The 23,140-nt window shown below is 47.7% G+C and overlaps 2 protein-coding genes across 6 annotated transcripts in view; both read right to left on the bottom strand.

The window, feature by feature from the left end:
* Positions 1-2,740: 2,740 nt before the first annotated feature.
* FUT11 (fucosyltransferase 11 (alpha (1,3) fucosyltransferase)) lies at positions 2,741-6,732 on the bottom strand. 2 transcript variants are annotated; one of them, XM_011928171.1, is made up of 3 exons: positions 5,857-6,732; positions 5,113-5,738; positions 2,741-3,537 (listed from the first exon to the last, which is right to left on the bottom strand). In XM_011928171.1, exons 1-3 carry the CDS (start codon positions 6,562-6,564, stop codon positions 3,441-3,443), a joined length of 1,431 nt encoding a protein of 476 aa, XP_011783561.1. In that variant the 5' UTR covers positions 6,565-6,732; the 3' UTR covers positions 2,741-3,440. The 2 variants fall into 2 exon arrangements, with proteins under 2 accessions (XP_011783561.1, XP_011783551.1); XM_011928161.1 differs by having other exon boundaries at positions 2,741-3,415.
* A 3-nt stretch (positions 6,733-6,735) lies between these two features.
* SEC24C (SEC24 family member C) overlaps positions 6,736-23,140 on the bottom strand; it is a 28,503-nt gene continuing 12,098 nt past the window's right edge. For 2 of the 4 annotated variants that reach the window (XM_011928184.1, XM_011928213.1), the window contains 21 exons: positions 18,790-18,962; positions 18,194-18,565; positions 17,741-17,874; positions 16,425-16,493; positions 14,965-15,076; positions 14,604-14,731; positions 13,311-13,449; positions 12,987-13,102; positions 12,692-12,816; positions 12,361-12,552; positions 12,049-12,142; positions 11,736-11,852; positions 10,904-11,074; positions 10,008-10,104; positions 9,759-9,904; positions 9,426-9,564; positions 9,178-9,296; positions 8,896-9,075; positions 8,444-8,635; positions 8,117-8,206; positions 6,736-7,960 (listed from right to left, as the gene is read on the bottom strand). In XM_011928184.1, coding sequence (XP_011783574.1) covers positions 7,820-7,960; positions 8,117-8,206; positions 8,444-8,635; positions 8,896-9,075; positions 9,178-9,296; positions 9,426-9,564; positions 9,759-9,904; positions 10,008-10,104; positions 10,904-11,074; positions 11,736-11,852; positions 12,049-12,142; positions 12,361-12,552; positions 12,692-12,816; positions 12,987-13,102; positions 13,311-13,449; positions 14,604-14,731; positions 14,965-15,076; positions 16,425-16,493; positions 17,741-17,874; positions 18,194-18,565; positions 18,790-18,962 — 3,046 coding nt within the window. In that variant the 3' untranslated portion in view covers positions 6,736-7,819. The remainder of the gene's footprint in view (positions 7,961-8,116; positions 8,207-8,443; positions 8,636-8,895; positions 9,076-9,177; positions 9,297-9,425; positions 9,565-9,758; positions 9,905-10,007; positions 10,105-10,903; positions 11,075-11,735; positions 11,853-12,048; positions 12,143-12,360; positions 12,553-12,691; positions 12,817-12,986; positions 13,103-13,310; positions 13,450-14,603; positions 14,732-14,964; positions 15,077-16,424; positions 16,494-17,740; positions 17,875-18,193; positions 18,566-18,789; positions 18,963-23,140) is intronic. The other 2 variants (XM_011928192.1, XM_011928203.1) reach the window with 1 other exon arrangement.

Here is a 23,140-nt window from a genome sequence, read left to right as displayed (position 1 = left end):
TGGGCTCAAGCGATCCTCCCACCTCGGCCTCCCAAAGTGCTGGGATCACAGGCATGAGTCACTGCACCCAGCCTGGAGGTCTTCCCTCTTGTTCTTTTCTGCAAAAGGTCAAATAGGGTAAGCAAACTTTCTGTAATTTATGAAGATCATCTTTTATTAAAGGATTAAATAAAAAAAGAACAACTTTGGCAATGAAATTCAGCCTAATTACAGCTTTTCTTGGCCACATCCTTAGATTTCAGTATATTAAGTGTAGACCCTAGTTGTTGAAGCATCTAACATATATCTATCTATATAGATAGATATGCAGATAGAGGTATAGATAATATACTGATAAACTGTGGAACTTCTCTAGTGATAACTCATTAATACATTACAACTAGAGTAGCTCTAAGGTCCAAGGTATTCTTTCCTGTTCCACTGCCCCAGAAAGAGCTAATGGTTTCCCTGCTCATTAGACTGTATGTTCAAACCACAGCAATAGAAGGGTTTGGCTGCATCCCCAAATCTAACTAAGCATTTTTTTTTTTTTTTTTTTGAGACGGACTCTCGCTCTGTTGCCCAGGCTGGAGTGCAGTGGCATGATCTCGGCTCACTGCAACCTCCGCCTCCCAGGTTCAAGCAATTCTCCTGCCTCAGCCTCCCAAGTAGCTGGGATTACAGGTGTGAGCCACCTGTTGGTGCTGGGTGCGCCCAGCTCTGAGTAAGCTTTTATTTAGCCAGCCACTTGTGGCTTAAATCTCTTGCCTTGCCTCCTCATCCCTTTGAGTGGGCTCCATCAAAAAGCAGTCTCAGGCTGGGCACGGTGGCTCACTCCTATAATCTCAGCACTTTGGGAGGCCGAGACGAGTGGATCATTCAAAGTCAGGAGTCCAAGACCAGCCTGGCCAACATGGCGAAACCCCATTTCTACTAAAACACAAAAAAATTAGCCAGGCGTGGTGGTGCGTGCCTGTAATCCCACCACTCTGGAGGCTGAGGCATGAGAATTGCTTGAACATGGGAGGCAGAGGCTGCAGTGAGCCAAAATTGTGCCACTGCACTCTAGCCTTGGTGATGGAGTGAGACACTACCTCAAAAAAAAAAGGGGGGGTGCCTGGGCACAGTGGCTCACGCCTGTAATCCCAGCACTTTGGGAGGCCAAGCCAAGTGAATCACCTGAGCTCAGGAGTTCGAGACCAGACTGGCCAACATGGTGAAACCCCATCTCTACTAAAAATACAAAAATTAGCTAGACATGGTGGCAGGCACCTGTAATCCCCACTACTCAGGAGGCTAAGGGAGAAGAATCACTTGGACTGGGGAGGCAGAGATTCTAGTGAGCTGAGATCGCACCATTGCACTCCAGCCTGGGCAACAAGAGCGAAACTCCATCTCAAAAAAAAAAAAAGGTCATATGGAAGCATATCAGTAATAAAGTGAATGAAGCTGGACTATTCATTGCACTTAAAAGTGAAAAGTGCTACAGATTATAAAATAATTACTAAAACATACTGCTATACTGTTTCCATAACTGCAGAAGATGGGACTTTGTAGCATATAAAAACAATAAAATAGAGGGAACAGTTCATTAGGCAAACAAAAGAATTAGGAGCTATAAAATTTGCACTCTTTTCCCTGGGCTTTTTTTTTTTTGGTCAACACACCGAAAAATTTGCACTTTGACTCATATTGGCCTATTTTAACATTTCAAAATCATTTAAAGAAAAATATGACTTTTTCTGTCATAATTCCCAGTCTTAGTCTCCATCTTTGATCAAAAAGAAGACAGGGCAATACATTAAATTGACAAGGCATATAACAGCCACTGAATCTTTCTGTTCATGAGAAGGAATCCCAGATATACCATAAATAAGATGCAAACCAGCAGTAAGAATGATGGCAAGGTTTCTGTATTTCCATCAGAAATTGTGGGAAAGGGCCTAAAACCAGGAAAGACAAGGCCATTAAAAATATATATTTGAGGCCGGGTATGGTGGCTCACGCCTGTAATCCCAGCACTTTGGGAGGCCAAGGCAGGCGGATCATGAGGTCAAAAGATCAAGACTACCCTTGCCAACGTGGCAAAACCCCATCTCTACTAAAAATACAAAAAATTAGCTGGGCGTGGTGGTGCATGCCTGTAGTCCCAGCTACTCAGGAAGCTGAGGCAGGAGAATCGCTTGAAACAGGGAGGTGGAAGTTTCAGTGAGCCGAGATCATGCCATTGCACTCCAGCCTGGTGACAGAGCGAGACTCTGTCTTAAAAAAAAGAAAGAAAAAATACATACATATATATATATATAATTTGAGACGGTGTCTCGCTCTGTCACCCAGGCTGAAGTGCAGTGATCATGATGATAGCTCACTGCAGCCTTAAATTCCTGGACTCAAGTGATCCTCCTGCCTCAACCTCCCAAGTATCTAGGGCTACACGTGTGCACCACCATGACCTGCTAATTCTTTTATATTTTTTAGAGACAGGGTCTTGCTAGGATGGTCTTAAACTCCTGGCTTCAAGCAGTCACCCCTCCTCAGCTTCCCAAAGTGTTGGGATTACAGGCATAAGCCACCACACCTGGACAGAAAAAGCCAAAAAAAAAAAAAACTAGGCCTGGGTAAGGTGGCTGATGCCTGTAAACCCAGCACTCTGGGAGGCCAAGGCGGATGGATTGCTTGATCCAGTAGTTGGAGACCAACCTGGGCAACATGGCAAAACCTCATCTCTACAAAACAAAACAAAACAAAAGTAAAATAGAAGTTTGACATGAAAGCAAAGTATGTAATATAAAAAATGCAGAAAACCAGAATACAACTCACCAGAAGTTTTGCTTCTCCACCAACATAACAATTTATAAAGCAAGAGATGAGAAAAAGAGATTATTGGGAAACGTCCTGAATAATGAGGAATTTGGGGAATAGAACAAAAGTTGTAAGTTGTAACCTGACCCATCTTACTTCATTGGTAGTCAAGTACAGCTCAAAGGATGAAATAGAGAAGTGAGTAATTTAAAAACTGTTCGACCAGCACCTTGAATCAAATGGATGTTTTAGGGTTCTGTTTCTCACTGAACCAAAAATTGTATGCCTCCATCTGTCCTTGAGGAGAGGCCCTATGTTAGACCTTGGCTACTCATCATTAAGATAAAATCTTAATAGATAAAACTGGAATGCCTTGAATCCATGAAAAGACAGTGTTCAGTAAGGGTTTGTGCAGTAGATGCTCCTTATGTCCCATGGTAGAATAAAATCTCCTTAGCTCCGCCAAATTAAAGGCTCTTGCAAGGGCACTTAGAGATGTTGCCTTTTCATGAAGATTTCATGTAGGTAATCCCAAAATTTCCTCTGCTCTGTTTCATTGTTGTGGATCATGGCAGTGAGAGCTTCCCCCTGGTCCAGACCTTGCCAATAATCTTGCAGCCACATCTCTTTCCAACTGAAATACCAAAATGGGGGTTGGATTATGGAACTGCAGCATAGTTATGAGTCCTGCCTTTTTCTGAGTGGGGCCAAAGAAATCTTAAGCAGATACAGTGGTCTCTAACTTGGACAAGACTGCTGCGAAGGAAAGACAACGTGAAGTAAATCCAATATTAGCCCAAGTGACAGGCTAAAAGCCACAAATACAAAGACATCACACAGCCTACCCAATCAATTACAATTCCTGACTTGCCTGCTTCTGGCTCCCAAATGTGGAGGGGGTTCAGAGGCAGGCAAAGCAGAGGTCAGACTGGAAGTGGTAGTCTCCATAAGGAAAGCAAGGGGGCAGGGGTCTTTAGATGATTATCTTTTAAGTTTCACCTTTATCCCAATAATCAAAATGAAGGTGCATCAAAATGAAGTAGCATCCAGCATCTAGAAGACATAACCTGAATATTTTCTTAATGTTTCACATTTTTTGTACTTTTCCTCTAGTAAATCATATTATGTTCAGATACAATTTGTAATTAGATACAAATTACCTAGTGAAGCATTCCAACCATCCAGACAAAACTGCCAGCAGCATCTATTAATAAATGGCTTTCTGCTGCCATCCACTGTCCAAGTCGGTCTCTGTAGGCCCTTCTAGCAGTCTTACTTAAGCTTAATAATCTTAGCACCTCTCCCCCAACAGGTGTGGCTTGCTACAAGTGGTTTCAACATTTCCCCCCCACACACCTCATGCTGGCCTTGTTTCCCAATACCACCACCTTTTGCCACCTCCTACAGTAGCCTATTCGCTTCCCTTCTGATGCACATTGCGCACTGTTTGTGTGTTTGTGTGTGTGTGTGTGTGTGTGTGAGACACAGTCTTACTCCAACCCAGGCTGGAATGCAGTGGCACGATCCTAGCTCACTACAGCATTGAACTCCTGGGTTCAAGCAGTCCACCTGCCACAGCCTCCCAAGTAGCCAGGACTACAGGCATGTACCACCACCCCAGGCTTTTAGCTTTTAAATTGTACAGAGAGGGTTTTGTTCCATTGTCCAGGCCAGTCTGGAACCCCTGGCCTCAAGTGTTCCTCCCACCTTGGCCTCCCAAAGTGTTGGGATTACAGGCGTGAGCCACTGTGCCTGGCCATGCCTAGTTCTTCTAGTTACACAGGCAGTGTGTCCCCACATGCACCAAGTACATGGGGCTCATCCTCAGCACAGCTGCTTAAAAAAAATTATGGTTGGTTAACAGGTGGAAGCTCTGACTACTGCAGAAAAGCCTCCCTCAAAATGCTCTCCTCTACTCCCCACCCCCATGTCCACTCTAAAAAAGATGCTCAAATAGTTGAGTTTTTAGTGCAGTCCAAACTCCTGAGCCTGGTATTAATGATATTTACAGCCTTGCCCCTATTTATTTGCCCCATTTTCTCTCTCCCCTGTCTGCACAGGCCCTGAGCTCTGGTTCAATCTTTTTGAACCACTACTGGAAACATTGTCCACATAAGCTGATTTTCATGTTGCCTTGAATTATATTTTACGTCTATGCAGCTTTTTCAGCTTGTCTTATCCCCCCAACTAGACTGTTGACACCTTAAAGACAGAGTGAGCACATACCATAATTTCCTCCTGCACCTGCTCAGCACCTAGTGCTACTTAATTACCCACAGTAAGCAAGTAAGTAAATGATTTGATGGCTGCAGGGGACCCCAGCACTCTTACCTGTCATTCTCAGGAATCTCTTCCACGTTGCCAAAGCCAGGTGTGGGCATTGGGCAGTCCATGTGTGAGGGCTGGGCAATGTGGGGCTCAAGGACGGGGCTGTCCCCAGGAGAGGCCGCGTGGGCTTTCTCGGCATCCAGCCGAGCCAGTTCGTGGTCACAGACGAAACACTCGAAGCCGTTGAGGTAGTTAGGCAGCAAAGGATCATTCACTCCCCACTCCCGATGCTTCAGACTATCCAGAAGGAATTGGTTGGTGATGCCCCCAGGTTGCTTGTATGCCAGGTATTTCATATATTCCTCATCATTCTTGTCCAGAAAGTCAATAAACTCTGCCAGCTTCTGAGGAGACTCAAAATCATCAATCAGGATGACGGAGTGATTGTTCGGCATCCAGTCCCTCACAGAGGGAGAGCCGCGGTACACGGGCACAGCGCCCAGATGCATCGGCCGCCACAGTTTTTCTGTCATGTAGTCGTTACAGATGGCATTTTCCAGGGCCAAGTGGAACTTATAGCGGGACAAGAAAGCCAAGAGCTCTGGATCCTCGGTGGTGGCCGTGGCTGTGTCCTGTAGCCGCGCGGTGGGCAGCTCCCGATTCTGCAGGCATTTCCCGTAGGAGTCTACCTAGACCGGGTAGAGTAGGGCCGTCATGAGGGTGCGCCCGGAGGCCCGGACACCTCGAGTCCTGGCCTCAGCCCGCCCCCTCCTTTCCCTCCCCTCCCACCCGCCCTCACTCACTCACCGGGATGTGGCGCATGAGCTCGCGCACGTAGCGGTCCCGGTCCGCAGGCACGTCGCAGTGGGACTGGAGATAGAGCAGCGGTGCGTAGCCGCGGCGGCGCCACTCCGCGCGTTCCCGGAGCGGAGGCACCGGGCGGCGCAGATAGGCGGTCCCGGGCAGCCATTGCAGCGACAGCGGGTAATCCGAGTGGCGACTGAATGTGGAGGTAAGATTGAAGAGACGGATGCCCGGGCCGTGGCTCAGCAAGAAGTTGTTGAGGGGCGACTCCTCGTGGAAGAGCGCCCAGCTCTGGTGCGCCAGGCGCGGCAGCGGCGCGGCCGACGCGCGGAAGTCGGTGCCGTAGAAAAGCAGCGCGCGCGTCCGCGAGTCCCTCAGCGCCCGGCGGTTCCGGGACGCCACGCACGCGCCGCGCGTACACTCGATGCGCTCCGAGTCTCCAGGGAAGTGGGGGAATAGCCCTGGGCTCCACCACAGCAGCACCGGCAAATCCCCAGCCTCCTCCCTCCCTGGCCTCGGCGTTCCGGAGCTGCGCGTCACCCCCACTGCGCCCAGCGCCGAGGGCGGCCGGAAAACCGCGCCATCCCACGGTTCCGCCCACTCCGCCTCCCCGCCGGCCTCCCTCTCCGCCACGGACCCATAGCCGCTGGCTGCACAGACACTGAGCACCCCCAGGAGGGCCAGCACCGCCCCAGTGGGGCCGGCCGCCATGTCCACTCTGGCAGCCGGCGCCCTCGGCCGGCACGGACCCCGCCCAGCGGCTAGTCGTGACTGGACCAGGCTCTACGCCACGGGGCCACGCGGCGCATGCGCAGCTCCGCTCAGCCGACGGCCAGGGCTAAAAGCAAAGTGAGCTTTCGGCAGTAAAGATGAGGCTAATGGTTACATCTTAATTTATTTTATTTCTTTACAAATTAAAGATGCATTGAAAAATAAACCAATGAAGAGAAATGAGAGGTCCAGAGCAGGGGCATCCCAGGCGGGGAGCAGGCAAGCCTGGCCACCGTCAAGCCTAGCCCTTGTCCCGCCCCCAAGCCAGTTGGGGTTGGAAGATAACTGTCAGCCACTCAGTCAATACCAAAGCCCAAGCGGTGTCCCGGCAGGAGAGAATGGCGCTCCAGCTGCCTCTGCCTCTCTCCCCAACAACCCCGGGCCTGGAGAAGCAGTGTTTCTCGTGGGAGCTCAGAGTGGGATGTGAACTGGCTCTGTGAGGTATTGCAAGTTGATGACCAGGCTCCCTAGGCTCCCTATAGAACCATCCAGTGTTGGGGCCTCTCCAGCTGGAAAGGAGACTGGTATCTCTCCCAGATTTTAATATACTTTGCAACTGAATTCCCAGGTCATCTCTGACAGTGTCTCTCTATCCACGGAGTGATCATCAATCATTGCAGGAGAGAGCGAGTGAGCAGTGAAAGCAGAGAAACTTGACTGCTAACCTCCAGGCCCAAGAAGGACTGACCACTTTTCTCTCCACCACCTATGGGCTATACCCCAGCTCTTGTGCACCTGTATGTTTTATCCCTAATATAGGAAGTTGTGGATGACACTGAGCTGAATTAGCCACCCCCTGTAGTAACCTTAGGATCCCCCACTCTTTCCTGCCTGCCCTTCTCCTCTGGGGAGACTGGCCCAAAGGGACACATAATATTGCCAGGGTCTGGGTGCCTCCAAACCCCCAATACCGAATCATATACAGTGAACTGAGAAACTACATTCATTATGACAGGATTAGCAGGAAAAAGAGGGTAGAGTGAGGGAACAGGGGCACCTTCTATCAGCAGGACATGACAGAGTGGCAGGATACTTGAGCCCAGAAAGAAGGTGTCTCCTTATATCTCCCCCTCCCCCCCCAAAGAGACTGAGGTCAGCTTACATGACATACGATACGGTACTGTCCCAATTTCTCTGACATCCTGGGGTGCTTTCTGGAAGCTGGCCTGGGCCCTGTGCCATTTACCCACTTGCTTTAGCTCAGTAGCTGCCGAATCTCCTTGTGCATATGACAGAGAAAGTCCACATAAGATGCTCCCCCACTCAGACTCTTGTCTTCCACCAGGAAGTGCTTGAACAGCATCTCCAGCTTGTCCTCCTGTTTCACCACGATAAGCTATAGCCAGAATTCAGGGTTCATGAGGCAACGCCAAAGGAAATTAAACATGCCCAGAAATCCCATTAGGCAGTCACTTACTCATTCCCCACCCAACCCCCACTTCTAGGCGAGAACTTGACATGGTAAGAAATCCAGGGTTCAGATCAGTGTTACCTTCATGTACCGGGATCTCTGTGCCCTTAAGCTATCAATGAGGCCTCGAACCTTCTTGGACAGTGGATTATCCAGAACTGGCAGAACACTCTAGAACACAAAATTCATTTATCCTTATGGTAAGGCACTCTGAGTTCAGTCAAGGTGGGGCAGCACACGTCTATGCATCATCTGAAACAAGGAAGCCTGAGAACAATGACAGCAACTGCCCTTGTCCCCAAGTGTTCCCTGATATTTGAGGGGACCATTACACTAACTTTATTGGCTCCCAATCGTTTCACAAACTATACTTCCACACCCATATTCTCCTTGACTCCTTGCCCTCACCAAGCCACTGGTGATCTGACTGAAGGAAGAGACGCTGAAAAGGCTCTGGACAACACCCTGTTGGACGCTTGCTCCCACCCAGAGGAAGAGGTTGAGACCATTCTCCAGTAAATACATATCCCCATTGCTTAGACGCTCTTCAGAGGCTCGAACTGCTGGTGGTTCGGTGGTACTCTCGATGGGAGACTTTGTCTAGACAAAAGGAAGGGAGCAAAAGGTTACCAAGGACCATAAGACAAGTCTGCCCCCACCACACACAAAATTCTGAAAGCTAAGTCCTCAGACACCACCCCTTCTGGGGTCTCAGTAACTCTCTCAGTGTGAAAACTGCATCAGCTAAAATACATAAAAACAAATTCCACTAGTGTCAGACTGATATTAGCCTATCCTTTCCTCCTCCTAAGAGGCCCTTTGCTCCATGCAAGATCTCAAACTCCAACCCTCAATCGCACCAAAGGTAAGAGCCGAGGGTAGAAGAAGACATTGGTCTCAGCCACATCCATGGAGGTAACTAGCTGTCGGACATAGGCACGGTCATCAGTAGTGATTTCAGCTCCAGGCTGCAGGACATCACTCTTCAACACACAGTTCAGGTAAACTGGGAGTAGCTTCATGCACTCAGGAAGGATCAACTGAGGGGATTATCAAAATAAAGTCGATGATCATGAGAAATCCCTCCCAAATGCAAACATTTGTCCCAACAACCCCACCTCCCACTAATATACTTGCCCCACCTGTCCTGCAGAGGAGGGGCTAGCACAGTTCTTTCTGTAACAGGCCAGGATCTGGGCACACTGGGTGATGAGAGTGTCACGAACAGCCTTCACAGGGCTATTCAGGACTCCCCGATATGCTGGATGGGAACGCAAAGACAGTCACTGGTCAGCTGCCCATCATGTATGCATTCCCACCATCACAACTACCCACTCACCATCCTGGACCTCTCAGCCCCAATCCCACCCTGCCCTGCCTCTACCCTCACCAAACTTGGCCATGTAGTTGATGAGTGTGTCAGTCTCACAGTTTCGATACAGATCAGCCAGCTGGGTGCAGCAGTTCAGGGCCAGGTTATGGATGCGGAGCCGACGCTGCCCTGCACAGCTGGTGTAAAGCAGGGCACACTAGGGGAAGGGAGAAAGGGGGAACTCACACCCCTCCCTCACAAAGGCCCTTTGCTACATTATTAAACTAGAAGAGAGAAATGAGCCACGCCCCTGCCCAGTCTCTTCTTCCAGTGCTCTCTACCCACTCCTCACCCTCTTCTATACCAAGCAAATGACACATTTCCTCCCCAGCCCCGCCTCCCGCCTGCCACCTGCAGGAGGGCTCCGCTCTCTTCATTGAGCCGATCATCATGCTTGAACTCCACAGTCACCGTTTTGTCCCCATCTAGCCCAGCCAGCTCCACGTCTGTCGTGTTGCTCATATAGAAAGCTCCAAAGAAATCTACGGCACGGATACCTGAGGCCACATGGACAGAGTTAGGGCAAAAGGTATGAAAAGTGCCACATGCCTCCCTTCCAGACTTAGGCCCCCCACCTGCTCTTCTCCAGCCAGGACTGACCAGTGCTTGTCCGGACTCGCATCACAGCATCAAAGCCAACAACCTTCTGGACATCACGACGCAGGTCACTCAGGAATCGCTCCTGGTCATTCTCCACCTGCAGGGCCCCAGACCCAGAGTCATATCACTGACTAGATATAGCTCATCCTGCAGACAATCTCCCTGTACCCCTTCCACTCTACAAGGCTTCCTAATTATCATCATTCCAGTGACAATGATAATGATGATGACAACAACAGCTTTTAAACACTTAGACTGCATGCCAGGTACCACACAGAGTGCTTTACATATAATTATTTAATTTTGTAGACAAATCCTACTTAAGTATTTTAATCCCATTTTGCAGATGAAAGAACAAAAGAGGGAGTACTTAAGTAATTTATCCTAGGTCATATAGCTAGTAAGTGGTGGGGCCAGAATATCAATGCAGGACTGATTCCAAGGCCCATGTTCCTAACTGCCACACTCTCGGGCTCACTTTTTTAGACTATGCAGTCTTCTCTTCCAACACTATTTTTCTTTTTTTGGGGACAGAGTCTTACTCTGTCGCCCTGCCTAGAGTGCAGTGGCACAATCTTGGCTTACTGCAACCTCCGCCTCTCAGGTTCAAGGGATTCTTAGCCTCCCGAGTAGCTGGGATTACAGGCACCCGCCACCACACCCGATTAATTTTTGTAGTTTTAGTAGAGATGGGGTTTTGCCATGTTGGCCAGGATGGTCTTGAACTCCTGACCTCAGATGATCCGCCTGCCTCAGCCTCCCAAAGTGCTGGGATTACAGGCGTGAGGCACCATGCCCAGCCCCAACACTATTTCTATTAATGAGTCAGCCACTCCATATATAAGCAGATATTCCCAGCCCTGCTGCCATCTGCCACTGCAAATACCACACCATACCTGAAAGCAAGCATATTTGTAGACAGAGCCACCGGTGAGCTGGGGCACAACAGAGAGCGTGGCCACATCCACATACTGGTTAGGGAAGAGAAAGAGATCTACACAGCAGCCTTGGGCCACACACTCTTTGGCCAGGGTCTGATAGGCACCTGTCTGAGGCTGGAACAGAGTCTAGGGGGAAAGAAAATGGGGAGAAGAAAATGTTCAAATATCCCAGCTCCACCCTATTTGAGAACTGAATAGCTAGCATGGGATATTCAAATTCATGGGAGACTTCAGATCTACTTCCAAGGATTTTGCAATAGTACAAAATTCTCTTTTATATTATTTTTATTTTTTTGAGACAGGGTCTCACTCTGTCGCCCAGGCTGGCATAGAGTGGTGTGATCTCAGCTCACTGCAACCTCTGCCTCCCAGGTTCAAGTGATTCTCCTGCCTCAGCCTCCCAAGTAGTTGGGATTACAGGTGTGTGCCATCACACCCGGCTAATTTTTGTATTTTTAGTAGAGACGGGGTTTTGCCATGTTGGTCAGGCTGGTCTCGAACTTCTGGCCTCAAAAATCCACCCACCTTGGCCTCCCAAAGCGCTCGGATTACAGGCATGAGGCCACTGTGCCTGGCCAAAAGTTCTCCTCTAAAAAATAAACTGAAGTCTACCAACAGCTTTGGCATCGGATGGAGTAGAGGAGTATGGCAGCAGTGGAAGTTGGCAGTCACAGATACGGTATTTGAAAGGGTAGAGTGTCTGGTCCTAGCCCCCATCAAGAAAGTAGAGTCCCCACTTCCTCTGTAATGAAAAATCCTTCCCCTCCCCCATTTTCCAGTCCCACACCTTCTCCTTGTCTGTGTTGATCAGCTTCCTGTCATCTCTGTTCTTCAGTTTCCCTGGGGCCTCTGCAATGGGCAGGGATGTATGGAATAGAAAGAGCTTCCCTGCACACTCAGCAGCCTAGGAAAAAAGAGAGGACTACTTGTTTATTCTTTATTCATCCATCCCTTCCCCTGTCATTTATTAAGCACCAACTATGTCAGACAGTCTAACTTATGGACAGTCATCCACCACTGAAGAAAGAGGTTGTATCCCAAGGGATAAGATGGTCAGAGGAAAATGAGTTAGAGGAAGTTGCCAGATACTCCAGCCTTACCTTCAGAGCCTCCATCCCAGCCTGGATAACTGGGACAAATACTGTCTCTGTTTCCCTTGTGTCTGCAAACATTTCTGGAATCTGATCCAATAAGCTAAAGAGATAGGTGATGGAAAACAACCAAAATTGCTATCCAGATTCCAGATACCTCAGTTCTCAATTCCCTGAAGAGTCATCAGGCCTCTAGAATCTGACAACTCCTGGGCCACAGCCCCTTTCCATCTACTGTCCAACACCTCTGCTCAACTCCATGACCTTCTATGGTGGTACCCATGCCACCCCCAACCTTTACCTCCACAATCTGGCTCTTACCTGGTGATAACTGCCCGAGACTCATTGATGTTGACCAGGAAACCATCCAGCAGTGGCACAAACATGTCAGCCACATCAGACACAACCATCATCTGTGGCTGGGCCAATGAGCTCTTCACATTATAGAAGTGGAGCACCTTATTGTAGGTGACAAAGCCAACGCGGATTGCTGACTCTTCTGCCCCACCCTCCCTGTAGAAGGTGACATTGTTACCTAGACTTGCCACCTTTTCCACCACGCACAACTTCATGACATCAGGCTACATCTCTTCAGTCAACCCAGACACCCTATCATTAACCCCAGGAAACACCTCAGTTCTGTAACTCTCACCTAGGTAGAAAGTCTAACAGTGACTTGAGCTCCTCACAGAGGAGCCTAACAAGACCAGTCCTGATGGCATTGTAGGAGACGTCAATCATGAAGATAAAGGCAGGAGGGCTGGGAAACTTATTGTTCTGCAGAGGAAGAAAATGTTGGGGAGAGGGGTAATGCTAACCAGGCCAGCTGACTAGAGAGAAGTCAACATCAAAAAGGGACAAAAAAGGGGTGAGGGAAATGATAACAGCCATTCTTAGCTGTCTCATTATCCTCCACCCACTGCTCCTCCCATGCTACCTTCCCTCACCTTGCAGTAATCTACAGTGGCCAAGAATTCATAAGAGCCCAGGGATAGCTCAGGACGGTCATAAGCATCCACACGTTTGCCGGTATGATCCAGGTGCTGAAAATACTGGGGAGGAACTGTGGGGAGCATGGCAGTGTGTTACTTGAAGATCCAGTTTCAATCAGTATATCTAGCCCTAGCTGAGCTCACTCCACTATCCCTCATTCCCATGTGCCCTACTTCCCCAGCTCCTGAAAAATGGACCCTCATCTCTCTAACTATTAATAGAGAACAAGGAAGATTCAATCAAGACCTCTCCCCAAATCCCAGCTTCCATGAACATACCATCATTGATACAGCTGCAAAAACAGCACTGGAAGCGCCTCCCTCCTTCAATGAACTGCATGAAGGGACACATGTACGCTTTGCAGCGGTTGCAGCGCAAAGGGCCAGATTCCCCATGGTCCACAACATATGGTGAAGCCTAAGGCACAAAGGGGAGGGGATCAGACATAAAGGAAAACTACAGTAGGTTCAGCCAGGAGATGAGGAGGAACAACTGAAGGGAGAAGGCGCATGGTGTAGATATTCTGCCTACAGAGGAAGTAGGGAGCACAATGATGAAAGGGAGTAAGGACAAATCACAGGAAAATGTCCCTATGAGTAAAAATTATATAGTTCCCTCTTGCTACATCCCACCCCCAGAGCTGCATTTCTCACTGAAAGAAAAGAGGAACTGCAAAACCGGCCGTATCAGACCAGGGGCTGCCATGGCATATGAGGGAGAAAGCCAAGATTATCTAGGATTCTCCTTTCTGGTCCCATCTCTAATCCCCTTCAGTCTTGCTCTAAGAATCTGGACTCTAGCTCCTTCCCTTACCAAATATCTATAACACCTCCTCCCCTATCCCTGGGATTCTGTGCCAGCTACTGATGCCCCAGACAAATGTCACCCTACACATAAGAGATCAGTGCCCAACTATCCCCAATGGGACCCAGATAGAAATAGACAAACACACAGAGGAAGACAGAGAGAGAAGCAGAATATAAACTGAGTCTTGGGCTTCTAGTAATAGAGAACCCTATCGTAAGATAAGCAAGGCTGAATATGAGTATCCTACCAAGGCCTGGTGGAGCAGCTGCCTCGCTCGCTCTCTTCATCCTGGTATCAGGTACTGGGGTGACAGATCAGGCCCCAAAACAGGTGAGAGAAGGATCACTGGATCCTAATCTCCCTTTTTGCTTATATGCTGTTCTAACAACCCTAACCTGGGATAACAGGACAGTCAGGAAAACATGGAATGATGTCTTTCTTATCATCTGGAGATTACCATGATACAAGAGGTTCCTACATTCAGCTGTCTTCTCCCCTACAATTTGATCCTACCTCTTTTCATACCACTTGTTCCCCTTAGGGACCATACTCCTTCCCAGCAATGTCTTGGGCTTTTGCTGTCATCCCTACCATCCCCTCTCCAGGGATGGGCCCTGGGATAGAAAGCCACTAAAGATAGTCTCCTCTCCTGCCTATCTAAAATATCTTCCATTGTGAAGCCGGAATCACATCCAGGAAGAAAGTTTAGTCCCCCCTCTACCTCCCTCCCTTTCAATTACACTCTAGCCCCTTCCCTGACTCACCTCCTCTGGGGGCAGACTTGCCAGTGGTTTGATGACTGCTGCCAGGGGCACCTGAGCCTGCTTAGCCATGTCAGATGTGCAAGGGATATTATAGGATGTACATCGGATGTATCGGGGACTTGCATTCCCTGAAGAAGGAGATAGAAGACCCAAGTCAGATCACAGAATCCTTCCAGACACCAGCTCTCCATTGGTGATCCACACCATCACCTCCACAAAGCTAGAGGTGATGGTGGCTTTTTCCCCCAGAGGGACTAGAGGGAACTTGTCTCTGGTTAAAAACTGAAAAAAAAAAAAAAGGACCCAACCATAAGCTGATAATCTTGAAGAAAAAGCCCCTGTGGGAGGAGCTAATTCTCACCTTGGTCTTTCACCAGGAAGTTGGTAGTGACTAAGGGTGGCACCTGGCCCCGTACTCCAGTAACAAATGGCTCTGTACCCCGGTTGTTCCTGTCATCTTCAATGACCTGAATCTGCAGAGAAGTGAAATGAGTGAGGTGACAGAAGAAAAGGGAAGTGTCAGGTCCCAGAGTGCCAAGAGAAAAAAAGCTATAGCCGTAACACAAAAACTAAAAATTTGCCAGGGAACACCTCATGCACCAGGCCTGTTCTCCTTCTGGAGATCATATAAAATGCTGCAATGCCAATCTTTCACTCTGCAGCAGCCAATCTTTCACTCTGCAGCAGCCAATCTTTCACTCCCAGCAGCCTGCTGGGCAGGCAACGTGAGAATGGGCTTCTTTATGAATTGACCCCAACCCCCAATCAATGGTGAACACCCTCTCATTCCTCCCATTCCAGGAAAAGCCCCAGCTCTGATCACAAACCTTCAAACATGATTAGATTCCATTCCCCTCCCCCATCATGCCTTCCCCGATCCTCTCTCCAAGACACATTCTGAGTCAGAGCAGGAAAACAGACAACAGTAACCATGTAAAAATGAATCTACCTGGAATGACTCTACACTCAATGAAATTACAAGGGACAGGGTGAGGAGAGATTTAAACAGCCAGAAATTATCAACTAAGGTGAGGAAGCAGATGCTGCCTTACTTTCAGGTAAGCATCAATGTGTATATATAGGAGGGGAGGATAAGTACCCAATCCTTATAGCTCAATCCTCAGTCCTCCACATTTTGACAGACTCAGCAAAGGAAAATAAAGGACCTGCAAAACTCATATTCAGACCTTTATGCAGGCTCATGACCTTTGGTCAGTTACTTCAAGATGGGTTTGGAAAACCAGAAAAAGCAAAGGGCAAATGAGACTCTCTATCCCATGGCAGAAAAGTTGAAGCTTAGAAATATATCAGAGTGAAAAAGACTCTTCAGATGAGAAAGTACTCACACTTTCCCAAACCAGCAGTCTCTTCTCCTGTAAGAAACTCCAGTTTGGGATACTATGAATCTGTACATTCCTACACCAATATTTCTCCACAACAGGCTACAGACAAATCAAATCTAAAGTGGAATGATCTACTGTTCAACTTTGTCCTCTTCCATCACACATCACCTGCAGGCTCCTGGAGGAGCCAGAAGGACTAAAGCCAAAGCTTAACATGCCACCTGACCCCACCCTTAGAGCCTGACCTTCCACCACCCCATACTCAAGGCAAACAGCTTGCTACCTCTTCATTTACCTCATGACTTGAGGCATGCATATCCTTTTAGCTTGTATAAGTGAGTATCTATAAGGGCTAGGGCTAAAGGAAGAGAATGGAGAGGAATGGACATGGTAGATGAGGTGAAGATGAGGTCACAGGCATGCATGGATGGCACTAACACAGGAATGACATGCACAAACACCCACCCCCTGCACTTACTGGACTAGGAATGGCATCGGGGTCTATTCTGTGCCTGGTTTTCTGCTGAGGAGGCAGCTCACTGAGTTGCTTTTAGTGTTTTAATAATAAAGGCAGCAGGGGAATACAAGGAGGGAGACAAAAGAACAAGAGGCAGATGTTACTTCTCTCAACCCTGTTGAGTTAGACATGAACAGCTGGAGCCCAGCTCATATTGCTGAAATCAAGCCCCCTCTAGATATGAAATTCCAAGTCTTTCTGGCTCAACACAGAGGCTTTAATGGCTCAGACTATGATGTAGAAAGATAAGGAAAGGGACAAACAGGAGGCAAGCAGGAGTTATACAGGGAGAGGCTGAGGCTGAATGCAAGAAACCGTAAGGAAGAAGAACAGGAATGTTCCCCTAAAAGGCCAAACCTCCCATTCTAAGGACTATCTTATGCTGCAAGAAGCCTCCCTTCACATCCAACCAGACTCTCCTTCTTACTGAAGGAGGGGGAAGGAAGGAGGGGCTGCTTAATTCTCCTGAGTTCTCCTCGGCCAACAGGCTCCCTCACTGTGGTGGTTACCCAAAGGAGGAAGAGGGAAGAGAACAGAATGGAATATGACAATGGCTAAGCATGGCAAGGTAACTGACATAGCATATGTTACAGACAGAACTATAAAGTGGCCCCTACTTGGCAGTACAGTCCTAGTCTCTATTCTGAGTCTGATAAGGAGGGCCTGAGGATTCTGATGGCTCCAAGGGTGCAATTCACCCTCTTCCTGGGAAAAGCTCTCCAGTGGGACTTTACATACACACTGCCCTCATAAACTGTCGTTCACTCTTCCCCATCTACACAGCAGAAGCCTACCAAACAAAAGTACTGAGGACTTCCTCCTAAAACTGTCCAAGTAAGAGCAGAGAAACCAGTGAGGCTTTCCTTCTCTTAACATCTAACATAGAGAATTCCCACCTGCTCTACCCATTAGGAAGAATGCCATCCTTCTAGATCTAAGGGGTAAGACCCAGTCACTGCTCCACAGAAGGACAAAGGCTACCATACTATGTATGTACAGTAGTGACAGAGTACAGCCCTCAACTCACAGATCTACTGGTGCTGCTGCTCACTCTTGGTTTCCCTTCCTTCTCTGCCCATCTATAGAGTAAAACAGCCCCCCAAAAGACTCCTAGAACCTCAAGTTCCAGTTCAGAGTCAAATTATATGTAAGTTCTCCAAGAAGATGAACAAAAAGGGAAAATTATCAGAAAATGCTAGGCAAACATTTCATCTAGATTGACCTGCCTATCTGGCAGACACAAACCCTTCCTCAGGACCATGTAAGTTTCTACTTACAGGGCTTGGGATGGCATCAGGGTCCAGGCGCTTAGGAGGCAGTGGCTGAGGCCCAGACTGACTGCCAAAGGTGGGTGCTGCTGGGTAGGGGCTTCCATAATTAGGCTGAGGGCCCCGGGCTGGTCCGAAGGAACCTGAGACAAGGGCACAAGGTTGATGAACTCAAAATCCCATCCCTATCTCTTCTTAAGGCCTCAGGAAAATGACTAGACTCCTACAAACATAGAATTATGAGGTACACTAATGCCTGGCAAAGCCATTCAGAAAGACCATGTTATCTGAACTACAAGAAAAAATAATGTCTCATAAACCCCATATCCTAGGAATAATACCCTGAAGCTGCCCATCTAATTCACCACTTAGTAATACTAACAACAAACAAATAAAAAACATCAAAAACCACCTGAGTAGCCAATGCCTCTAGCTTCTAGACAGACCTTGGGCAAGACTCACCATTTTGTTGGGGCTGATAGCCTGACTGCTGCGGGGAGTGCATAGGTGGCAGTGGTCCCAGGGGCCCAGTCATCTGGGTGCCAGGGGGCAGAGCTTGAGGAGGAGGTGAGGACACATGGTTGGGCTGGCTCACTGAGGGCCCTCCAAAACTCTGTCCAGGCAGGAGTGGACCAGTCATCGAAGGCAGCCGAGGACCCCCTGAAGCTGGGGGTGTGAAGCCGGAGGCCTGTGATGGGGCAGATCGCTGGGAAGTCTGGATCCCAGGATGACCTTGGGCCTGGCTAAGGGGAGGAGCCTGGCCCTGAGGATAGGAGCCATACAGACCAGAGTTAGGGAAACTTCCTGAGGCTGAAGCCAGCGATGTTGGTGGGCCTGAGAAGTAGAATAAAGGTAGAGTCAAAAGCCCAGTCATTCTGCCTCCTTGTTCAGTAAAGCGACTTTCCTTTCCACACAAGAGGGGCAGGTATGACCGTCCCATCTTCTGAGGCTCAGAGGCACAGGAAATACAAGGGAAATAATAGAGATTCAGGTATAACCCCAGAGTCTGATGCCTCTGAAAAGAGGACAGTAACACTCCTGTGTTCACAGCCACTCACCATAGCCCAGCCCTGAAGAGGGAGGGGCTGGGGCCACAGCACCGCTGATCTGCATTCCAGACAGCTGCGCAGTCACCTGTGCACTTGTCAGGGGAGGGCCATAGGGCTGAAGCACAGCTGGCTGGTTGCCCACAGGGGCCAATGGGGACCCAAATGGCTGAGACCCAGGCAGCCTGTGAAAAGAAAGAAAGCAGAGGTGACTAGTGGGGCTAGGACACCCTTTGAAGTCGGCAGAAGCTTCGCATCGTACAGGAAGCTACGTTGTTCTGTGACATCTTACTCTCACCCTGAGCTCTTTTATAGCTTCATACTTTTGTATATTTATGGGTAAACTATATTCCTGATTGTTTATACCATGATTATTCATGGAAAATCTTGTTTTCCATTAAGCTCACTCCACAAACATAAACCAAGCACCCTCAGGTCAAGTACTATTTACTCTGCTAACTAAATTATTGCTTCCTCTGCTTCAATTATTTGACAAACCTTCTCAGTTTTGTAATCTGAAGTACTGAAAGCACTGCAAGGGAAGGCACGCATAAGCATGCATGAACCTTAATAAATAGTAAATCAAACAAATGCAGACTGATTGTCCAGCTTTTTTTTTTTTTGAGACAGGGTCTCACTCTGTCACCCAGGCTGAAGTGCAGTGGCGTGATCACGGCTCATTGCAGCCTCAACTTTCCAGGCTCAGGTGATCCTCCCACCTCAGCCTCTCAAGTAGCTGAAACCAAAGGCACATGCCACCATTCCCAGCTGGGTTTTTTTTGTTGTTTTTTTGTCTTTTTTAAACCTGTATCTAAAAAACAATAAAAAATCCCCATTTTGTTTTTTTTTTTTTTTTTTTTTTTTTTTTTTTTTGAGATGGAGTCTCGCTCTGTCGCCGAGGCTAGAGTGCAGTGGCGCGAACTCGGCTCACTGCAAGCTCTGCCTCCCATCCCAGGTTCACACCATTCTCCTGCCTCAGCCTCCTGAGTAGCTGGGACTACAGGCGCCCGCCACCACACCCGGCTAATTTTTTTTTGTTATATTTTAGTAGAGGCGGGGTTTCACCATGTTAGCCAGGATGGTCTCGATCTCCTGACCTCATGATCTGCCCACCTCAGCCTCCCAAAGTGCTGGGTTACAGGCGTGAGTCACCGCGCCCAGTCGCTAGTTTTTGTATTTTTTATAGATATGGAGTCTCACCATGTTGCCTAGGCTGGTCTCAAACTCCTGAGCTCAACCAATCCACCCGCCTCAGTCTACCACAGTGTATTTCCAATATACTTTCCATTCAGTGTCTCGCTCTCTGATTATTCCCATCAGCACAAAAATATACAAACATCTCTCAGACAAAAAAAAACCCAAAAACCAACTATAGTGGAAACATCCCAAATGTCCATCAACAGAAGAATGGATAAACAAAATGTAGCATATAGCTACACAAAGAAAAACCACTTAGCCACAAAAACGAATGGAGTACTACTATATGCTACAACATAACTGAACTTTGAACATATTATGCTAAATTAAAGAAGTCAATTATAAAATATCACATAGTATATGATTCTATTCTAATGAAAAGTCCAGAACAGGGAAATCTTTAGAGACAGAAAGTAGATCAGGAGTTGCTTAAGGTTGGAAGAATAGGGGAATGGGGGAATAGCTAAACAAGGGTAGCTAAAGAATGCAGTATTTCTTCTTCAGATGATGAAAATGTTCTAAAACTGACTGTATTGATATCTGTCAATATACTAAATTGTGACAGCACATATCTATCAATATATTAAAAACCACTAAATATACAAAAACACTTTAAATAGGCGAATTGCATAGTATATGAATTATATCTCAAAAAACTTTTAAAAAAATCCAACCAAATTACCTCACAGCCTCCTCAAACTTTTGCTCCCCTTTTAGCTAAACATTACAAAAGAATAGGTCTATAGTCTGTCTTTACTTTCTTTTTTTTTTTTTTTTGAGACGGAGTCTCGCTCTATCGCCCAGGCTGGAGTGCAGTGGTGCGATCTTGGCTTACCACAACCTCTGCCTCCTGGGTTCAAGCAATTCTCCTGCCTCAGCCTCCCAAGCAGCTGGGACTATAGGCGTCCACCATCATGCCTAGCTAATTTTTGTATTTTCAGTAGAGACAAGGTTTCACTATGTTGGCCGGGCTGGTCTCGGAACTCCGGACCTCATGATTCACCTGCCTCGGCCTCCCAAAGTTCTGGGATTACAGACGTGAGCTACCGTGCCCAGCCTTACTTTTTATTATTATTATTTTTTGAGACAGGGTCTCTCTCTGTAACCCAGGCTGGAGTACAATGGCACTCACTTGCAGCCTTGACTTCCTGGGCTCAAGCAATCCTCCCATCTAAGCCAGATCCCAAGTATCTGAGACCACAGGCACACACCACCACACCTAGCTAATTTTTTTTATTTTTTGTAGAGAAAAAAAAAAAATTATTTTTATTTTTTGTAGAGAAACAAAAATAAATTATTTTTATTTTTATTTTTTGTAGGATCTTGCTATGCTGCCCAGGATAGTCTTGAACTCCTGTGCTCAATCAGTCTTCTCACCTTGGCTTCACAAAGTGCTGGGATTACAAATATGAGCACTGTGCCTGGCCCAACTCTAATCAAAATGCCTTCCTCTGATAATCCCTTCCAGCCCGGACTGAAGTGTGGTTGTTCCACATTTGTTTCTAGAAGGTACTCCAGTAATAATAGTGTCACCCTAGATCGATTTTTTTTGTTTGTTTTTTATTGTTGTTGTTTTTGGTTTTTGAGACAGGGTCTTACTCTGTCACCCAGGCTACAGTGCAGTGGAGCCATCATGGCTCACTGTAGCCTCAACCTCAAGGGCTCTATCAATCCTCCTGCCTCCACCTCTGCTTCCCAGGCACGCCAACAATGCTCAGCTTTTTTTTTTTTTTTTTTTTTTTTGATAGTGACAGGATCTCCCTATGTTGCCCAGGCTGGTCTAAAACTTCTGGTCTCAAGTGATCCTCCTGTCTCATCCTCCCAAGGTGTTGAGATTACAGGTGTGAGCCAATGCACCTGGCCTCAAATTAAAAAAAAAAAAAATTAGGCCAGGTGCAGTGGCTCATGCCTGTAATCCCAGAACTTTCGGAGGCTGAGGCAGATGGATCATTGAGGTCAGGAGTTCGAGACCAGCCTGACCAACATGGTGAAACCCCATCTCTACTAAAAAAATACAAAAATTAGCCCAGGCATGGTGGTGCACGCCTGTAATCCCAGCTACTCAAGAGGTTGAGACAGGAGATTCACTTGAACCTGGGAGGTGGAGGTTGCAGTGAGCCAAGGTCACACCACTTCACTCCAGCGTGGGCAACAGAGCAAGACTTCATCTCAAACAAAAAAATGGCCAGGAACGGTGATTCACATCTGTAATCCCAGCACTTTGGGAGGCCAACACAGGTGAATCACTTGAGGTCAGTTCAAGACCAGCCTGGCCAACATGGTGAAACCCTATCTCTACTAAAAATATAAAAAATTAGCCTGGCGTGGTGGTCACGCCTGGAATCCCCACTGCTTGGGAGGCTGAGGCAGGAGAATCACTTGAACCCAGGCGGCAGAGTCTGCAGTGCGCTGAGACTGTGCCATTGCACTCCAACCTGGGCAGTAAGAGCAAAACTCTGTCTCAAAAAAAAAAAATTATTGAGATGTAATTTCCATACCATTAAATTCACTCCTTTTAAGTGAACAATTCAATGATTTTTAGTAAATTTATAGTTATGCAGCCATCACCAGAATCAAATTTTATAACATTTTCATCATTCCAAAAAGATCCGTCATGTCCATTTGCAGTCCCAATAACTTTTTTTTTTTAACCCATCCACAGCCAGCCTGAGAGAAACAGGACTCCTTATCTCCCTCTTCCAGCATGCAGACTTTTTTTTCCCCTAGTTGGCTTGTTCACTGAAGGTGCAGCCCAGGTCCAGACGTTATAAACAATATCTCAGTTCCAAAACTCCTCTCAGGAAAGCCCAAGGACTCATCTGCCTTCCCCAGTACCTGCTTAAATTTAAGGCCCTGACTTTTCAAGATGATGAATCCACCCAATCTACAGGCAGCCCCAGAATCAATTTACCACTCTGATTTTCAGTCCTTACTTGACGGCTGGGCACAGTGGCTCATGCCTATAATCCCACCACTCTGGGAGGCCAATGCGGGCGGTTCACCTGAGGCCAGGAGTTCAAGACCAGCCTGGCCAACATGGTGAAACCTCATCTCTACTAAAGATACAAAAATTAGCCGGGCATGGTGGCCCACACCTGTAGTCCCAGCTACTTGGGAGCTGAGGCAGGGGAATCGCTTGAACCTGGGAGGCGGAGGTTGCAGTGAG

This window comes from Colobus angolensis, unplaced genomic scaffold, assembly GCF_000951035.1.
Source record: "Colobus angolensis palliatus isolate OR3802 unplaced genomic scaffold, Cang.pa_1.0 Scaffold12, whole genome shotgun sequence".
In the NCBI taxonomy this organism is placed as follows: domain Eukaryota; kingdom Metazoa; phylum Chordata; class Mammalia; order Primates; family Cercopithecidae; genus Colobus; species Colobus angolensis.
This window is presented reverse-complemented; position numbering and strand designations above follow the sequence as displayed.